Genomic DNA, 20,382 nt, shown 5'->3' on the forward strand with positions numbered 1-20,382 from the left:
AACAAGTATTGCAAGCAGATTTGTATTTCAAGTATTAAAGAATGGACCGGGGTCCACAGCTCACTAGAGGTGTCTCTCCCATAAGATAAAAGCATGTTGGGTGAACAAATTACAATCGGGCAATTGACAAATAGAGAGAGCATAACAATGCACATACATGACATGATAAGTATAGTGAGATTTAATTGGGCATTACGACAAAGTACATAGACCGCCATCCAACCGCATCTATGCCTAAAAAGTCCACCTTCAGAGTTATCGTCCGAACCCCTCCAAGTATTAAGTTGCAAAGCAACGGACAATTGCATTAAGTATGGTGCGTAATGTAATCAACAACTACATCCTCGGACATAGCGCCAATGTTTTATCCCTAGTGGCAACAAGACAACACAACCTTAGAACTTTCTCGTCACCGTCCTGGTGTCAATGCGGGCATGAACCCACTATCGAGCATAAATACTCCCTCTTGGAGTTAAAAGTAAAAACTTGGCCGGAGCCTCTACTAGAAACGGAGAGCATGCAAGATCATAAACAACACATGTATAATAACTTGATAATTAACATGACATAGTATTCTCTATCCATCGGATCCCGACAAACACAACATATAGAATTACGGATAGATGATCTTGATCATGTTAGGCAGCTCACAAGATCCAACAATGAAGCACAATGAGGAGAAGACAACCATCTAGCTACTGCTATGGACCCATAGTCCAGGGGTGAACTACTCACTCATCACTCCGGAGGCGACCATGGCGGTGTAGAGTCCTCCGGGAGATGATTCCCCTCTCCGGCAGGGTGCCGGAGGCGATCTCCTCGGATCCCCCGAGATGGGATCGGCGGCGGCGGCGTCTCGCAAGGTTTTCCGTATCGTGGCTCTCGGTACCGGGGGTTTCGTCACGGAGACTTTTTATAGGCGGAAGGGCAGGTCAAGAGGCGGCACGGGGCCCCACACCACAGGGCCGCGCGGCCAAGGGGGCCGCGCCGCCCTATAGTGTGGCCCCTCCGTGGCCCCTCTTCGTCTCTCCTTCGGACTTCGGAAGCTTCGTGAGAAAATAGGCCCCCGGGCTTTGATTTCGTCCAATTCCGAGAATATTTCCTTACTAGGATTTCTGAAACCAAAAACAGCAGAAAACAAGAATCGGCACTTCGGCATCTTGTTAATAGGTTAGTTCCAGAAAATGCACGAATATGACATAAAGTGTGCATAAAACATGTAGGTATCATCAATAATATGGCATAGAACATAAGAAATTATCGATACGTCGGAGACGTATCAGGCGCCAACGTGGAACCTGCACAACACAACCAAAGTACTTTGCCCCAACGAAACAGTGAGGTTGTCAATCTCACCGGCTTGCTGTAACAAAGGATTAACCGTATTGTGTGGAAGATGATTGTTTGCAGAGGAAACGAGTAAAGAACAAGTATTGCAGCAGTAGTAACGCAGCAAGTAGTAACGCATAGAAAACAAGTAAACAAGCAGCGATAGCGATATTTAGGAACAAGGCCTAGGGAATAGACTTTCACTAGTGGACACTCTCAACATTGATCACATAACAGAATAGATAAATGCATACTCTACACTCTTGTTGGATGATGAACACATTGCGTAGGATTACACGAACCCTCAATGCCGGAGTTAACAAGCTCCACAATTCAATGTTCATATTTAAATAACCTTAGAGTGCAAGAAAGATCAACACGACTAAACCAAGTACTAACATAGCATGCACACTCGTCACCTTCACGCCACGTAGGAGGAATAGATCACATCAATACTATCATAGCAATAGTTAACTTCACAATCTACAAGAGATCATGATCATAGCATACGCCAAGTACTAACACGGATGCACACACTGTCACCATTACACCGTGTAGGAGGGATAAAACTACTTTAATAACATTGCTAGAGTAGCACATAGATAAATTGTGATACAAAACACATTGCAATCATAAAGAGATATAAATAAGCACTTCACTACGCCATTCATAACAGTGAGTAAGTATTCTGTGAAATATAGCCTAAGAGACCCACACGGTGCACACACTGTCACCTTTACACACGTGGGACAAGGAGTCTCCGGAGATCACATAAGTAAAACTCACTTGACTAGCATAGTGACATCTAGATTACAAGCATCATAATATGAATCTCAATCATGTAAGGCAGCTCATGAGATTATTGTATTGAAGTACATAGGAGAGAGATGAACCACATAGCTACCGGTACATGCCCCGAGCCTTGATGGAGAACTACTCCCTCCTCATGGGAGCGACAGCGGTGATGAAGATGGCGGTGGAGATGGCAGCGGTGTCGATGGAGAAGCCTTCCGGGGCACTTCCCCGCTCCGGCAGGGTGCCGGAACAGAGACTCTCGTCCCCCGCATCTTGGCTTCGCGATGGCGGCGGCTCCGGAAGGTTTTCCGTATCGTGGTTTTTCGTATCGGGGGTTTCACGACGGAGGCTTTAAGTAGGCGGAAGGGCGAGTCGGGGGCCGACGAGGGCCCACACCACAGGGCGGCGCGGGCCCCCTTGGCCGCGCCGCCATGTGGTCCGGCCACCTCGTGGCCCCACTTCGTATGCTCTTCGGTCTTCCGGAAGGTTCGTGGCAAAATAGGCCCTCGGGTCTTCGTTTCGTCCAATTCCGAGAATATTTCGTTACTAGGATTTCGAAACCAAAAACAGCGAGAAAACAAGAATCGGCACTTCGGCATCTTGTTAATAGGTTAGTTCCGGAAAATGCACGAATATGACATAAAGTGTGCATAAAACATGTAGGTATCATCAATAATATGGCATAGAACATAAGAAATTATCGATACGTCGGAGACGTATCAATTCTCTCGCCAGTTCTCAGATTATGACGCTCCCGGCCAAATATCGGCTGGTTTCCGAGGAAACAGCGGAGGTAGTAGTCGGGATGATTATCAAAAGAGTGGTGAGCAGCGCAACGATTACAGGGACGGTCCCCATCCCAACAGGCAAAATAACGGACCAAGGTTCCAAAGACCGTATGTGTCACCCGAAGATCTCTTGAACGGACCATGTCAAATGCACTTCTTTATCGACAACAACGGAAAGAGGCAGTCGGGGCATGATAAGGGGGATCCCACTAGATCCTCCTAGGCTGATGCCCGATCTTTCACAGCGAGAACCCGGGGTAGTAAATCCTCCCAACAACGCGACGAACGCAGCCTGGAGAAGAGGGAACGAATCCAGCAAGCAACGGATCGATGAACGATACGCCTCAAACCTTGAGCTAGATAATCCTTGATGAACACAAGAACCTTCGCAGCGGATATAATAGATAAACGCCAGCGCCGTACCCCCGGAGAGATGATACACGTGAACACACGCAACTAGGTATAACCTAAACTTTAGTCTAAACTTGTCTTACCCTCAACCCTAGCCGTGCCCACCCTTATATGATGGGGTGGCCGGCCAAGCCCCTAGTGGGCCTCCCTAGTTCGACTCAGACAGGCACAAGTCGAAACACACAACTTATTAAAAACCCTAATTGGCCCACATATGACCATAGACATAAAATAAGATAACTAAGCTGGCGGAGTCCTGAATCTGGGCTCCACATAGGCCTCCATGCCCGTATCATCCTCCCCCCCCTTCAAGAAGCGTTGTCCCCAACGCGTGAGGGTCTTCTGGAAAAGGAGACGTGATATGAACATGACACATCCTCGCCGTCCTCAAGTCTTGCTTGCCTTCCACACCACATCCACCCTCGCGGCCTGCTTGACTTGATACAGCACTTGGCGCCTCCTTTCTTCTCCACATGAGCTTGGACTTCGGCGCCAATACCTTCTTCTTGCGAGGTTTTGATGGACCCATGTGTCGCTGAACATGACCCTGCATAAGATGTGTAATGCATGGGCCACATAAATGTCTCACGCGTCCATCCTTGCCTCGATGCATCCGTGGTGTCGCGGAAAACTGGACTGCAGTACTCCTAGCACGGTAGTGCCGCTTCCCACTATCTCCAGTGACGCGCTCGCCTCCCACTCCTCCCATACGCATCTGCGCCATATGCACTGACACACCATCAGCACAAACATCATCTGTCTGTATACTTGCATCAACACAAACTGGAACTGTAGCACATGCTGCAACATCCACATCAACAACAAGTGTAGCTTCATCCGGCTTGTCACCAACAAGAACTGGCTTGTCATCTACAGGCATGGCTGAAACATCACCAACATCAATGCTCGGAACATCATGCACCTCTTGCTGCACTTTGGACTTGTGCAACTTCTCCTTACGCACCACTAACTCCACATCGGACTTGATATGATCATCACCCAAAGGCTTCAAAGTCCGCTGTTTGCCACCATGCATAAAAGAATATGTATTTGCTCTCCCAGCATGTGTCACATTACGATCATACTGCCAAGGACGCCCAAGTAGCAATCCGCACACTTGCAATGGCAACACATCGCACTCTATCTCATCAACATAGTCATCAACTGTAAATGGCACACGCACCTTGTGAGTAATCTTCAGCATACCACAGCTATTCAACCACTCAAGACGTTTAGGTTCACGAAGACGCCATGTAGACAACCCCAATGCTGCCACCATCGCCTTGCTTATGCCATTAGTACAGCTACCACCATCAATCATCAACTTGCAAGCCTTGCCCTTTACAATGCACTAAGTCTGAAACAAACTCCACCGCTGACCCTTGTCAACTGTCTTGCAAGCATCATCTTGTACCTTCTTGAGTTGCATATTCAGCCCGCTCAATGGTACATCCTCCTCAACAGTAGTGCTCTTGGTATCAGAGCCAGGTTTCCTCTCCTCAGTGACTGTCTGTCTTGGAACAACCTCCTCCACGGTAGTGTTAGAGCACACCCCCGGCTTATCCAAGCTTGCAAACTTAAAGCTATCACGCAGAAACTGCTTAAAATCTGCCCAACTAGACCGTAGACCCGTGACACCCTTAACTATGAAAGCATTACGGTATCAACTAGCCACAACATCATCAACACGCCGGTATGCAATAGCAAATTCAGTATGGCCACCAAAAGAACTATCAAACACCTTGCATCTCTCAAATCCACCTTCAATGTGTGATTCCCAAAGTTGAAATTCCGTCGGTGTCGCGGAACTAGCCAACCTCCACTTGATTGTAGATGCATCAAACGGCGTACCCATCATCATACCGAGGTAGTCGTAATAGACATATGCACTCCTATCTGGCACAACAACAACAGCATCAGCAGCATCAGCCAACATCGCCGGAGACGAAACAACAGCAGCAGCAGCCTGCCCGGCCCAAAGACCCGGTTGGACCGGCCTGGGCGCCGGTTGGACCGGCCCAAGGCCCGGTCTGACCGGCCTGGCCACCGGCTGCTCAGCCCGGAGCCGCAGTAACCTGCTCGGATGGAACCAGCCTGGGCCCCGGTCTTGGCCGGATGGGGCCGGTCTGGAGCCCGGTTGACCGGCTAGGAAACCGGCCCGGCCGGTCTTGGGTCCGGTCGGCCGGCCCTCGAGCCTGATCGCGTCGCGATTTTGCCTCTTCTTCCCGATCCCAAACACCAGAAAATGCGATTTTGGCACCTGAACGTCATGGATGATAGGCAAACTGCACCTAAACAGCTCCAAACTTCCTCCAACTCAACCTCCTTCGACCGAGTGCCAATCTCCTCCGATCTAGAACCAATCTTCTCCGATGCAAACCGATCCGAAGAGATCGATCAACAAAACCTCGCCGTGAGCAACCCAGAAAACGGATACCACATGATAAGGGGGATCCCACTAGATCCTCCTAGGTTGATGCCCGATCTTTCACAGGGAGAACCCGGGGTAGTAAATCCTCCCATCAACGCGATGAACGCAGCCTGGAGAAGAGGGAACGAATCCAGCAAGCAACGGATCGATGAACGATACGCCTCAAACCTTGAGCTAGATAATATTTGATGAACACAAGAACCTTCGCAGCGGATATAATAGATAAACGGCAGCGCCGTACCCCCGGAGGGATGATACACGTGAACACACGCAACTAGGTATGACCTAAACTTTAGTCTAAACTTGTCTTACCCTCAACCCTAGCCGTGCCCACCCTTATATGAGGGAGTGGCCGGCCAAGCCCCTAGTGGGCCTCCCTAGTTTGACTCAGACAGGCCCAAGTCGAAACACACAACTTATTAAAAACCCTAATTGGCCCACATATGACCATAGACATAAAATAAGATAACTAAGTTGGTGGAGTCCTGAATCTGGGCTCCACATAGGCCTCCATGCCCGTATCAGGGCATCTGCAGAAGGATTGCCGAACTTTCCAAGCACTACATAGATACGCAGGGCATGCCAACGCATAGGCCGAGGAGTGAGGTCCATCTTCCACCTCCACCCGCAATTACGGACGAAAATTGACACCGGTTGCAATTGGCGGTACCTCCAAGCAATGGTCCTTACATCGACACCAATGGTGCGGTCTCGATGATTCAGAAGGGCAGGCCCTCCAATAGAGCTCAAAAAGTGATTTCGCGGCAAGTCTTTATGGCAGAAAAGATGCCTCCACCAATAATCGAGTACCTGAATTGGTCGGGACAGGACATCGGCTTCACCATAGCGGACCACCCGCAGCAAGTCCCTCGACCAGGGCAATCAGCTTTGATCCTACCAGCGGTGATTGCAGGATTCGACGTTTCTCGAGTGTTCATAGATGGAGGCAGCAGTTTAAACCTCATGTATGCAGATACATTGAGGAAGATGAATATATCCTTGGCAAACTTAACACCAACCGACACACGTTTCCATGGGATAACACCAGAGAAGCCAAGTTATCCGTTTGGGAAAGATCAACCTCGACGTTCAGTTTGGAACCCGAGAGAATTACAGAAGAGAGAAGCTAGAGTTCGAAGTCGTGGATTTCCCGTCACAGTACCATGCTTTGCTGGGACGACCCGCGTATGCCAGGTTTATGGCGGTACCACATACACATACCTGTTGTGGAGACTTCCTGGACCCAACGGTCCAATCACAGTAAAAGGCAGTTTCGCGCTAGCGGATAAGTGCGACAAGGATTTCCATCGGCTGTCAGAAACTTTCGGGATGCAAGCAGAGTATATGGCGTCAAGGCTAACAACTGATTACGACGTGTTGCCAGACGGAGGGAGGCCGCTCAAGGAGCCAACCTTTGATACCACTAAAAACTTAAAGGAAGTGCAGATTCACCCGACAGATCCCAAGAAGACGACATCTATCGCAACAAACATGGATCTCGCATAGGAAAGCGCGCTCGTCGAGTTCCTCCGTGAGCGCTGGGAAATCTTCGCATGGTGTCCAGCAGACATGCCAGGAGTACCCAGGGAACTTGCCGAGCACCCTCTTAATTTGGATCCAATGGCTAGACCAATCAAACAACCTTTGCGGCATTTTTCGGAACCAAATCGCAAAGCTATGCTGTCAGAAATCAGTCGACTCACAGAAGCAGGATTTATCAAAGATTACACACAGAAGCCACGTGGGTAGCTAACCCAATGCTGGTCCTGAAGAAAAACACAGAGGTCCTTCGCATGTGCGTCGACTTCACGTGTCTCAATAAACATTGTCCAAAGGATCACTTCCCCCTCCCGAGGATCGATCAAATTATCGACTCCACGGTAGGCTGTGAACGTCTTTCCTTCCTGGACGCATATTCTGGTTACAACCAGATCCGACTAAAAGAAGAAGATGAGGTCAAAACAGCTTTCGTAACACAGATTGGCAATGCCTTTTGGGCTAAAAAACGCGGGAGCAACATATCAACGGATGATGCAGAAGTGCCTTGCTACACAGATTGGCAAGAACGTTCAAGTGTATATCGATGATGTCATCATAACAACAAAGCAAGGATCAACCTTGATCGAGGATCTGAAGGAAACTTTCGATAACCTCGACAAGTTATGCCTCAAGCTGAACCCGATGAAGTGCTCTTTTGGCGTCCCTGCAGGAGAACTTCTCGGGTTTCTGGTGTCAGCAAGAGGAATCGAGGCTAATCCAGAGAAAATTCAAACCATCGTAACAATGTGGAAGCCAACCAAGCTAAAAGAAATACAACAGTTAACTGAGCGAGTCGCGGCTTTAAGCAGATTCGTCGCCAGGTTGGGAGAAAAGGCGTTGCCATTTTACGCCTTGATCAAGCAAGGAGAAAAGTTCGAGTGGAACGATGAAGCAGACAGAGCCTTTGAGGACCTGAAGCGCACAATTTCGACACCTCCGATATTAGTGGCGCCTAAGGAAAAGGAACCTCTACTGTTATATATTGCAGCCACGCCTCAAGTGGTTAGCACGGTACTCGTGGTAGAAAGAGAAGAAGAAGGAAAACTTCATGGAGTCCAGAGGCCGGTATACTTCATCAGTGAAGTTTTATCGCCTTCAAAACAGCGGTACCCGCAGTATCAGAAGTTGGCATATTGTTTACAACAGCAAGAAAATTGCGACACTATTTCTTGGCACATCCGATAATAGTGGTCAACGGGGCGCCTTTATCAAATATATTAAACAACCCAGAAGCTACGGGTCGTGTCTCCCTTTGGGGAATAGAGCTTTCCCCTCGGGACATCACGTATGAAAAAAGAAAAGCAATAAAGTCGCAGATCTTACCAGACTTTGTCGCATAGTGGATGGAGCTGCAAAATACAGGACCCCCAGATTTGTCGAGAACCTGGACTATGAACTTTGACGGGTCCAAAAGGCTAGAAGGAGCTGGAGCAGGCGTGATATTAGTGTCACCTCAGGGAGATAAGTTGAAGTATGTGCTGCAGATGAAGTTTCCTAACGCGTCTAACAATAAGGCGGAATATGAAGCACTCATACATGGGATGAAGATGGCAAAAGCCTGCGGTGCAACCCGATAAAAAATCTTCGACGACTCCCAACTCGTGGCTCAACAGGTGATAAACCAGTGTGACACAGTCAATGACAACATGATAGCATACAAGGAGGTATACAATGAACTCGAGAAACTCTTTGATGGGTGCGAAGTGAATCATATTAGTAGACTCAGCAACGACGAAGCTTGGCAAACATCGGGTCGCGGTGCTTAGCAATACCACCCGGCGTATTTTGGGAAGAAATAACTGAAAGGTCAACCAAGGCGAAGAAACAGCCAAAGAAGAAGGAGAAGCTTGAGCAAGACTCGGGGGCTCCAGCAGGATCGGAAGCAAACGCATTGGGAGATGAGGAGGAATCACATGAGGTAATGGTAGTGCAAATTCCTTGGATGCAGGTTTACGTAGCATACATTCTAAGGAAATAAATACCTGAAGATCCGGTAGAAGTCAGGCGAGTTATTCGACAATCTAAAGCTTTTACTGTGGTAAAGGGCGAGCTGTATAAGCGAAGTATATCGGGAGTATTGCAGAGATGTGTTACACCCGAAGAAGGAAGAGTTATTCTGAAGGATGTACACGAGGGAGTATGCGGACACCACGCAAGCAGTCGAGCAATAGCAACCAAAGTTTTCAGAGCAGGATTTTACTAGCTAACATCAATAGAAGATGCAAAGGACATAGTGCGTACTTGCGATGCATGTCAAATATTTGTGGCAAAACATCATTCTCCGGCAGCAGAGTTGATGCCAATACCCTAGTCATGGCCTTTCGCTCAATGGGGTCTCGATATGGTGGGAAAATTACATAAGGCGTGGCCAGGAGGATACGAGTATATGCTTGTGGCTGTCGACAAGTTTACTAAGTGGATTGATGCAAAGCCAATAAATTCGCCAGATGCAGCATCTGCGGTCAACTTCGTCAAAAGTATCATTTTTCGATTTGGAGTTCCTCATAGCATCGTCACGGACAACGGCATCAATTTCACCTCCAAGGAATTCAAGGCATATTGCGCAGAGGTAGGAATCAAACTACACTTTGCATCAGTTGCGCACCCGCAGACCAATGGTCAAGTCGAGAAAGCAAATGGCGTCATCTGCAACGGTATCAAGAAACGGCCGCTAACGCCACTAGAAAAAGCTTGACACACCTAGCCAGAAGAGCTGCCTAGCGTGTTATGGAGTATACGGACGACACCCAATACAGCAATGCAGGAAACCCTGTTTTTTCTGGTTCATGGAGCTGAGGCAGTACTCCCGATAGAAATAGAACACAATTCTCCGAGAGTGGCGGAATATGATGAAGAAACCTCGAGAAAGGCACTGGAGGACGATGTCGATGCACTCGACGAAGCTCGAGACGAGGTGCTATCAAGGGTCACCAAGTACCAGCAAGATCTGAAAAATTACCATAGTCGACGTCTGCGACCAAGGTCTTTCCAAGTTGGCGACCTGGTTCTTCGGCTTACGCAAGATAGCCATGAAAAGTTCAAGTCGCCATGGGTAGGACCATACATCTTCACAGAGGTGCTCGCAGGAGGAGCGTACAGAATAAAGGACAAGAAATCAGGAGTCGCAGAGCCAAATCCATGGAACGTGGTGCAGCTCCGGCGTTTCTACGCGTAGAAGTCAAAATAGAAATATGCTTGTAAACATACAATGTACTGGAAAAGCTCGCGAGTTTTCAGACGCACTCTTTTCATTTCAGGGTACCGAGTGGAACTGAAAGGTTTTTAATGAGGCGGACTCGCGATGCTACAATATCTATACTCCTATATAGTGTAGCAATTTTGAAAGTTTGAATCCAAGCATCATAATGCAATCTCTACTGTTGATTGTGCACCATCGGACGGTCTAAAACATTGGGATTCGCAGCTACAGTAGCACCCATCATTCTCTATGTCATTCTAGAAACATCTATATATTTGTTCTAGCCAATTCACGCTCCCTCCATACGCGACGCTGCTGGTCACGGCCCGACAACAAAACTCACGGACCCGCGTGCCTATGCTCTCCATAGATCAGTCAGAGTTGAATGCGATGCATGCGAATGGTAGTCACGCTCAAACTTCGACCGTAACCGAAAGTGTGGCGAGTAGGTCGGTAGCACTGCACGGACATGCAGTTGCATAAGTGTTGGTACGTTCCCTATAGGTGGCACTGGGCATGGATGAGAGGATAAATTATTGAAGATCTGAATTTTGGCAGCTAAAAAGAAATAAGTACAAAATCTAAGACGTGCAAAATTCAATAGTATATTCAAGAGCACATACATGGCAGAAAATTGCAATTCTGCATGAGAAATACAATTCAATGTTACTAATACATAGTTTTCCCACATTTTACGCTATGCAAGCTATTTTGAGTTGAAATTGTAACGACTGATTTTTAACGTGCAAAGCACATGAAGCTGACTAGTAGTAAAGATATTGGTGATATATATCTTTTTCTTCGACAGGCTTGGGGGTTTAAACTCACAAAACCGACAATATATGAAACATAATTTATTTGCCTTGGTTACAATACCTCGCAAGTCATAAATATACATACGCCCATTGAAACACTCGGGGGCTAGAGGAAAAAATACAGAGTTCTCGCAATATACATACTTCTCGCAATATAAAGATATCTCTTTGTTACAGGAAAAGTTGACAGAAGAAAAGAATCATGCATCTATAAGGTCATCTATGTTTACCTCATCGCCTTCCGCATGAGCACCCATGGAATCAGCATAATGGTTCTCGGAGAAGTATTCAGCATCCATCCGAAGAAGATCCTCAATCATCTTCAGTGATTGTGGTAATTGTCAGCACTGATGTCATTATAAGGAAAATTTCGGCTGCGGTGTTTTGAAGATCGGCGACAGAGGAGTATTATTGGTAAATTCAGGAGCCTTTGATCAAATACAAGTTTTTGTTCAAATGCTCGGGGGCTACTTTTATAAGGAGTTTGATATGAAGATGATTCAAAAAAGACAAACATGAGCCTACAGCCAAGTATAAATACTCGACTGTAGCCTCGGGAGCTACTCCCATCGGGAGCGCTGGTCGCGCACCCGATAAAGATGGAAGTACTAGAAAAAGTTGACAATATAGCGACAAAGATAATAAAAAGGTGAGCCTACAACCAAGTACAAGCACTTGGTTGTAGCCTCGGGGGCTACTCCCATCGGGAACGATGTTCGCGTACTCGATGAAATTGAAAAAGTCATGATGAGCATATTTCGAGTTATGATATAACTCTTCATATACTCCCATCGGGAAGGCAAGGTAAAAAACAGGTAAGTCATATACTCCCATCGAATAAATGTGCTATTCCAGCAGCCGAAAAAGGCACTCGACAATATATTTTCAGAACGCCTCAGTCCCGATTTAATCTCTGAATGCCGCAATACTTTGTGAAGGTAAGACCCCAGGATCCGTCCTGCGCGGCGTGGCATCGCACCCGAATGCACTCTGCTACTTTTTTCCGTATCAACAGATGTGAAGAAAAAATCCAAACGGACGCGTTAGGTACCCGATAAAACACGACTAGAGTTCGGCATATGGTAAGACCTTAAGCGGCACATGTCGAAAATACTCCAGTATACCGAGATCATGTACATGGACTTGATCTTGAAGTAGGTATTTGCGGGATTGCCACGAGAGCAGTTAACTGGTACCTGATCCGTCAGATGAACCAGCCCCAATTATCGGTATCCCTGTACAATATATGATTGTTTTATGAAAGTCATTTGATAACTCGAAGAAATCAGGTGTTAATTGTAATGATGGAGATTTTTCCTGATTCTTCGATTCAAGCAAAATCTCGGGGGCTACTGACATAGGCATCCCCAATGGGCCTGCCGAAGATGGTACCCGGGGTTTATTGAAGGCCCACGACCCGAAGTTTGTGAAGCCTGGAAGCTCAGTTAAGAGATAGTTTGGAAAGATAGAGTTGTATTAGGAATAATGACTTGTAACTATTACGGGACGAACTCAAAGAGTCTCCCAGTCTTTGTAACTTGTACATCACGGCTTCGCCTCCTATATAAGGGGGAGTCGAAGGAGAAAGAAAGGATCGATTTCATTGTCAACATAACCCTAGTTTTCTAGCAGTCGAGTACTTTTCCGGCTGAACCCTCGAGATCTACTTGCCCTCTACTTCCCTGAAAACCCTAGTCTACAATCTGTAGGAATTGACAAGTTGATACCTTGTCACCACTCCAACGTGGTGTACCCGTTTTCCATCAGCAAATGTACAACATCTGGCGATGGTGGCTACCGCTGACCACCTGCCATTGTTACGAAGATTCAACTCCTCAGATAGACAAGCCAAACCGTCTGACTCTAAACTTTTCCGGTATGAGGTGATGTGGGAATCCCACAAGGAGTTCGCAGCAGCCTTGGCGCAGAGCTGGAGTGTGGCAGGTGTGGGTCACACGGTAGGCGAGGTGCGGGACAAGTTAGAAGCCGTTTCATGCAATCTTGCTCAATGGGGCAAGAAAGAATTTGGAATGTCCAATATGAGATACGCAATCTCCATAGAAAGTTGCAAGTGATGAGGAGTTCTCCGGCCAGACTGGATCCGTCGGAGGAGGAAATAAACGCTGCAGTGAAGCTAGTGGAAGTTCTCGAACAAGAGGAGATAATGTGTCGCCAAAGATCACGAATTCAGTGGCTAGCAGAGGGGGATAAAAACACTCGATTCTTCCATATGCGGGCTAGTCAGCGGAGGAAGAAGAACATGATCACTGAACTGTTAAAAGCAGATGGAACACTTGAAATGGGAGAGGGTGAGCTGGCGGTGTGGCATCTATTTTCTACAAAGAGCTATATACATAAGAGGGTGTACAAGGAATGGAAGAGGTTCTGGCAACCGTGCCAAAAAGGGTAAGTGAGATGAATGGACAGTTAGATGCTTTGTTTGATCCCAAGGAAATAAAAAAAGGCACTCTTTGAGATGTTTCCAACTAAAGCTCTCGGCCCAGACGGTATTCCTGCACACTTTTTCCAAATGCACTGGGATCTATGTGGAGAGGAAGTAGCTAAAGCTATGTTACGGGTTTTGTCGGGAGAGGACAACCCCGGTCTTATTAATAAGACTTTTAATGTGATAATACCGAAGGTTGCGAGTCCTAATGGCAATTTAGGCCGATTAGCCTTTGCAAAGTCATCTACAAGATCGCGTCCAAAGTGGCAGCGAACAAGCTGAAGCTGGTCTTGCCAGAGATTATTTCAGAGGAGCAGTCAGCTTTTGTACCCGGAAGGCTGATCATAGACAATATAATTACGGCATATGAGTGTTTACACTTCATGAAGTGGACAAGGGTCACTAAAGTTAGAAATGAGGAAAGCTTACGATCGTGTCGAGTGGAGTTATGTGGAGGCTATTATGTTGAAGCTAGGCTTTAGCAGTGTTTGGGTGGTGCAGATTATGCGCTTAGTGACATCAGTATCTTTCTCGGTGCTTTTTAATGGTGCTCCGCATGAAGAGTTTCATCCCTCCAGAAGGATCTGGCAAGGTGACCCCATATCCCTTTACTTGTTTTTGTTGGTAGCAGAGGGCCTTTCGTACCTCCTAAAAAACAGAGATCAATCATCAGCGCTCAATAGAATAATGGTGGCTCCCACTGCCCCAGCGGTGAACCACTTACTCTTTGCAGATGATAGCCTGTTGTTCTTCAATGCAAGCCAAGAGGGAGTGGTGGAGGTTAAGGAAGTGTTAGCAAGATATTGGAATGCTTCGGGTCAACGAATTAATATAGATAAATCCTCTATCTTTTTTAGCAAGGGTTGTCCAGTGCTTTTGAAGGAAGTAATCAAAGGTGAGATTGAAGTTCAAAAGAAACACTTAATGATAAATATCGGAGGCTACCATCGGATGTGGGTAGATCAAAGGGAAATGCTTTTAGATATCTGAGAGATAAAGTATGGAAGAAAGTTCTGGGATGGTTGGAGCTACACCTATCAGTGGGAGGAAAAGAAATTTTGATCAAATCAGTGGCACAAGCTATTCCTACCTTCTCCATGTCGAGTTTCAAGGTACCGAGAGGTTTATATGAGCACATTAACTCTTTGCTCCGGAATTTTTGGTGGGGGAGTAAAGATGGTAAACGCAAAACATGCTGGGTCTCGTGGGAGAATATGACTCAGCTGAAACATGCAGGAGGGCTGGGGTTTAGAGATATCGAGCTTTTCAACTTAGCCCTTCTCGCGCGCCAAGCATGGCATATACTTCAAGAACCCAAGTCTTTGAGTGCTAGGGTTTTGAAGGCGGTTAACTTCCCAAATGAGGATTTTCTTGATGCAAAGGTTGGCCCTCACCCGTCGCAGATTTGGCGATCGATGATAGAAGGGAGGGATGTGCCCAAAATCGGGTTGATCAGAAAAATAGGAAATGGTCAAGAGACTGATGCTTGGACTCAGGGTTGGTTGTCACGTGATGAAAGGCTTAGGCCAATGGCACCAAGGAAGGAAGATGCACCGAATCTGGTGAGTGACTATATTGACCATACGTCAGCCTCTAGGAGAACTGCCAAGGTAGATGAGTTCTTTTGGCCTATGGACATTGAGGTGATCAAGGGCACTCCACTATGCAGTGGGAACCAGCAGGATTTTTGGGCTTGTCACTATTTGCGGTCCGGGATGTTCTCCGTCAGGTCAGCCTATCGTATCTTGGCGGCCACAAAGAACACCCGTGAGGACTAGCTGCACGGCCGAGCAGCAACTTCGAGCTCGACCAGTGAAGGCAAGACATGGAAAAAACTGTGGAAGGTACTTGTCCCATCGAAGATACACATTTTTCTATGGTGCCTAGCAAAGCACTCGCTGCCTACAGGGACGTGCGCAACCACATGAACATGGCCACTACTCCAGCTTGTTCGATTTGCGGGCAGGCGGATTCATGGAGACATTCATTGATCGAATGTAACATGGCGCGTTGTGTTTCAGCTTTGATAGATGAAGACATCAATGATCATATATCTCTTTCAAATGAACCCTCAGCAAAACAGTGGCTCTTCTCTATGTTTGAGTCGATGAAACAGGAGGATTTGACTAAAATGCTCGTCACCCTACGGGCGATCTAGCATGCACGGCGGAAAGCGATCCATGAAGATGTTTTTCAAAGCCCCATAGCGACGGTGCAGTTTGTCAATCACTTTTTGCAGGACCTATCGGCGAGTAAAGGATAGTAGCCGATGTTGACGCGACGATCCATCACCTGATGGGAGAATGAAGGTGAATACTGATGCAGCGGTGGCCAAATCCTGCGTGAAAGGTGCAGTGGGGGTTGTGTGTAGATCCCCAGATGGTACTTACCTCGGAGTTTCGGCCATGGTGTTTGAAGGCGTCACCCATCCGGGCTGCTTGGAGGCAATGGCACGCCGAGAGGGTCTCGATTTGGCAGCTGATCTCCAATTAGACCGAGTACACATTGCTTTCGACTGCTTGGAGGTGGTACAAGCGATGAAGACCAAGTACATGGGTATTTTCAGTCCAATTCTGCAAGAAGTGAAGGCGAAGGCGCTGCAGATAGAAGTAACTTTCTCTCACGAAGGAACAGCTCATGTGCTGGCAAGGTTTGCATCAACCTTGCCAGCAGGCCATCATGTTTGGTTCCTTGCCCCTCCAGAGGGTTTAAACTTGCCTGTAAACGTTTGTGATACTTAAATAAAGGGCAGTAACTACTCTAAAAAAAAAGACACTAGTTGCTAAGGCAAGATGCAGATCTAGTGGAGTACCGCACTGACACTAATGTACCATGGTCCTAGCATGTTTTAGTTTCATTATGTAACTGATGATAAGTAACTGCCGACGATCGACCTTGCAGCTCATCCTTCAAGGGAAGCTGCCCGACGCCCAGCTGAGGAGCAGCCTGGAGAACTTCCTCTTCAAGACTGCAACGTCCTGCACCACAGCGCGCGACAGCAGCACCTGGCTGCCTCGATGGCCTTGCTCCAGTGTCGGGTACGGATACCCGTTGAGCCTCACCACCGGGGCGCGTCGCAGTTATCCATCAACTCCAACCCGAGGAAGATCACCTGCAACAAAGGATCCAACTATTTCCGCAGGCCTGAACCCAACTTGAATGTGATCAACAGCGCCATGGTCGAAGGGCCTGACGTTATCACCGCGACGATTCTCAAGGGAATTACATGCAAGGCTTCTCCAAAGATGAGATCTTGATGTTCTTCTCCATGTTGTAGTTTGGACGAATGAGTAATCCAATAAAGGGTTTGGACCAAGAGAACCAGAGTAGTCAAACATGACATTATTATTCCCTTCCAAATTCTGAAAGAAACTTTGACATCACAACAGCCAAACATGACATTATCTTCCAAATTTTGAAAGAAACTTCGACATCTAGAACTCGTTATATCTGTCCCTTAGGCTAAGAGGTAGGGGCTTCAAGAATCAAGAGCAGGTAGGCAGTCCCTTATCACCTCTGCAGCTTGCTCCAGCTCCTTTTCCGAGATGATAAGCGGCGGCACAAGCCTAACGACATTGCCTTTCCCAGCCGTCAGCAAAAAGACACCAGCGGCCAAGCACGCATCGACTAAAGGACCAGCCGGTACATCCAGCTCAATTCCAACAATGAGACCAATCCCTCGGATCTCTTTGACATGAGGATTTCCGCTCAGCTTGGTCTTGAGCAGCTGCCGGAAGTTCTCTCCTTTCTTGGCCACCTCTGCCAGGAAACCAGGTTTCTGGATCTTGTCCAATACGGCTAATGCAGCGCTGCACACGAAAGGGTTTCCGCCGAATGTGGTGCCATGGTCTCCATAGTTTATGGCTGCAGCAATCTTTTCGTTGACCAACACTACGCCAATAGGAAGGCCGTTGGCCAGTGGCTTCGCCAAGGTCATCATGTCAGGTTTTACTCCATAAATCTCATAGGCCCAGAGGTACCCTGTGCGCCCCAGACCACATTGCACCTGCGTTTCAGAGAGTGGATTAGATGGTGGCCACTTATAAATTGAACAGAGGGTGTACTACACAGTGCAATCCTAAATCTTTACAGTTGAACTGCTAGTTTCCGTTTCAGTTATTCAAATAAGCATGAAAATGCAGGTTCTCTGTGCGGGGGGGGGGGGCAGTGAGTCGTCAGAAATTTGTCCCAGGATGTTTGAATCCTTAGTTAAATCGTAGAACAGAAACTTCATGTTTTACAATGCACTAGAAAATGTGCACTTGTCATAAGCCAGTATTTATTTATATGCAATCGACAGTATGAAGAGCAGGAGTAAAAGATTTATCATACCTCATCAAAGACAAGGAGAGCCCCAGCCTCATCGCAAGCCTCCCGCAGCCCCTGCAAGAACTCCTTGGTGGCACTGTGAATCCCGCCTTCACCTTGCACAGGCTCGACAAACACGGCAGCAATCTTCCCCGACTGAATCACCTTCTTGGCCTCCTCCAAGTTGCCATACTCCACGAATGTCGAGCCGGGCATGACCGGTTCAAATGGCTCCCGGTACTGCACCTTGCTGGTCAGCGCGAGCGCGCCCATGGTCCGGCCGTGGAAGCAGTTGGAGAAAGACACGAATCCCGTGGGCGCGTCTCCATCTGGGTGCGCAACCCGCTGGTACTTCCTGGAGAACTTGATAGCCGCCTCGTTGGCCTCGGTGCCGGAGTTGGCGAAGAAGACGCGGTCCGCGAAGGAGGCCTCCACGAGCCGCTTGGCGAGGTGCACCTGCGGGCCGGATAAAAAGAATGTCAGTCGAGAGCTGAACTGGGCAAGCAAAGCGTCGAACAGCTTGCGGGCATTGCAGCACGAGGTGGTGGTGTTAGGTGAGCTTGAGGAGGCGGCATATACCTGGGGAACGGTGTAGCCGACGTTGCTAGCGTGGCCGAGGCGCTTGGACTGGTCCGTGGTAGCTTCGACCAGGTCGGGGTCGCAGTGGCCGAGGGCGTTGACGGCGATGCCGGCGGCCATGTCGAGGTACTCGCGGCCGTCGATGTCGTAGAGCTTGCAGCCGCGCCCGGACACGAAGACGACCTGGGCGCGCTTGTAGGTGCCGACGATGTACTTGGCCTCGTCCTCCACGACGGCCCGGCTCGCCGCGGACAGCTCCCGCCGCCCCGGCCCCGCGGCCGTCGGCGGCGGCGCCGGGGTCGCGAGGCAGGCGGAGACGCGCGCCCGCCGGGACGGAAGAAGCCTCGCGCCGGCTGGGGCGGCCGCCGCAGGCTTGACGACGGGCGCGACGGCGAGGAAGGATTGGAGTGAGTTCATGGTGGATTCGAGGTGGGTGGGAAACTGGGGGGAGAATACGGATTGGGAATTTGGGATTGGGGAATGAACGGTTTAAAATATCTGGGCACGCTTTTTTCCTTTTCGATTTCGTGGCGGCTACTCGTCACCGTCAACGATCGCGTGCTACCTTCTTACATCGTGGACTGTCGTATCGGACTTCCTTCCTACCCCTTTGCTTCCTTTCTCAAGATACTGTATTCTGTTCTTTCTTTCCTTCACAAGATCGTCTCTTTGCTTTTCTCAAAAAAAAAGAAAAAAAGATCGTCTCTTTGCCCGCTCGCGTTGCTCCCAGGGGTGGCTCGGGCGAAACCCTACCCACCACCATCCCCCACCCCTCCTTCGTGCATTTCTAGCGATTGTTGAAGGAAGCCGGTGGGTAAAGTCCTTCCAGCAGATGGCGGTGGCGGGCTCTCATCTCAAAGCGTGATTGGCAATGGCCTCCTGCTTCACATGTGGTGGGATCTCCTGCTGGAGCCTCACGATAGCCCTAGATGTCACGGCATGTCTGGTGGAGATGGATGTCAGAGCGAGGCCCCGAACTTCTTCGGCGACCTTGGCGATCGTGGCTGCAAAGGTGGCACGGCGCCTGGTTCGAGGGACTCGCTACGGCTCAGCCTCTCATCTCCGTGTCGTGCGGGTGGTGGTGAAGATCTTCGGTATGCTGTTGGGAGCCAACGTGCGGCGACATGGGGTCTACCAATCTGCTGAATAAAGGAGATGGTCTTTGGGTTCTTCTCGCGTCAGGATGGTGTTCTGATTGATGTCGGCCCTCATTGATCTAGCTAGTGATGAGTTCTGGAGAGCTCGTGATGTCCACTTAGCGTTTTATGCCTGTAAATTGCTAGATTGGATGAGATTCGGTTGTGTGCATCCATATTCTAGCCGTGCGCCTTGGGGAGGGGGGAGTGCTTCTCCATGGAAAGGTAGTGGCGGAAAATGTTATGGCGGCTAAGGTCTGAGGTCTAGTAATAATGGACTGAGTCTTCATGGTAATGGTGGACTGAGTCTTCGTGGGTTTTGGGATCTTTTTTTCCTTTTTATAGTAGGTTTATGTACATTCATCATGTCTTTAGAACATTTCTTATTGCGGAGACTAGGTGTAATGGGTATCCTCACAATATTAATATAATACCTTTGTTAAAGCAAAAAAAAAGCTCGTGTGTGCACATAACGGGAAGCGAAAGCAAATTTTAAGTGTTGGTGTGTGCATCGCGAGTAATAAATGAACTCGATTACTCAGATCCGCTAGTATAATATCATGGGTTGTTTTCTGAACATAATAAGTTTTTCCCTTTGATCTGATA

General features: G+C 48.2%; 1 protein-coding gene across 1 annotated transcript; it reads right to left on the reverse strand.

Moving 5' to 3' along the window:
• Window positions 1-17,080: 17,080 nt before the first annotated feature.
• On the reverse strand, window positions 17,081-19,072 carry LOC124708638 (acetylornithine aminotransferase, mitochondrial-like). Its single transcript, XM_047240311.1, has 3 exons — window positions 18,641-19,072; window positions 18,086-18,517; window positions 17,081-17,759 (listed from the first exon to the last, which is right to left on the reverse strand). The coding sequence occupies exons 1-3, from the start codon at window positions 19,055-19,057 to the stop codon at window positions 17,232-17,234; spliced, it is 1,377 nt and encodes a 458-aa protein (XP_047096267.1). The 5' UTR covers window positions 19,058-19,072; the 3' UTR covers window positions 17,081-17,231.
• Window positions 19,073-20,382: the final 1,310 nt, after the last annotated feature.

The sequence above is a fragment of the Lolium rigidum genome, chromosome 4 (genome assembly GCF_022539505.1).
Source record: "Lolium rigidum isolate FL_2022 chromosome 4, APGP_CSIRO_Lrig_0.1, whole genome shotgun sequence".
In the NCBI taxonomy this organism is placed as follows: domain Eukaryota; kingdom Viridiplantae; phylum Streptophyta; class Magnoliopsida; order Poales; family Poaceae; genus Lolium; species Lolium rigidum.

Coding starts and splice junctions, on each gene's coding strand:
- LOC124708638 (XM_047240311.1), bottom strand. CDS start 19,057: ATGAACTCACTCCAATCCTTCCTCGCCGTCGCGCCCGTCGTCAAGCCT. Junction 18,518..18,640: donor TCGGCTACACCGTTCCCCAG/GTATATGCCGCC, acceptor TCCGGCCCGCAG/GTGCACCTCGCCAAGCGGCT. Junction 17,760..18,085: donor CTCTCCTTGTCTTTGATGAG/GTATGATAAATC, acceptor TCTGAAACGCAG/GTGCAATGTGGTCTGGGGCG.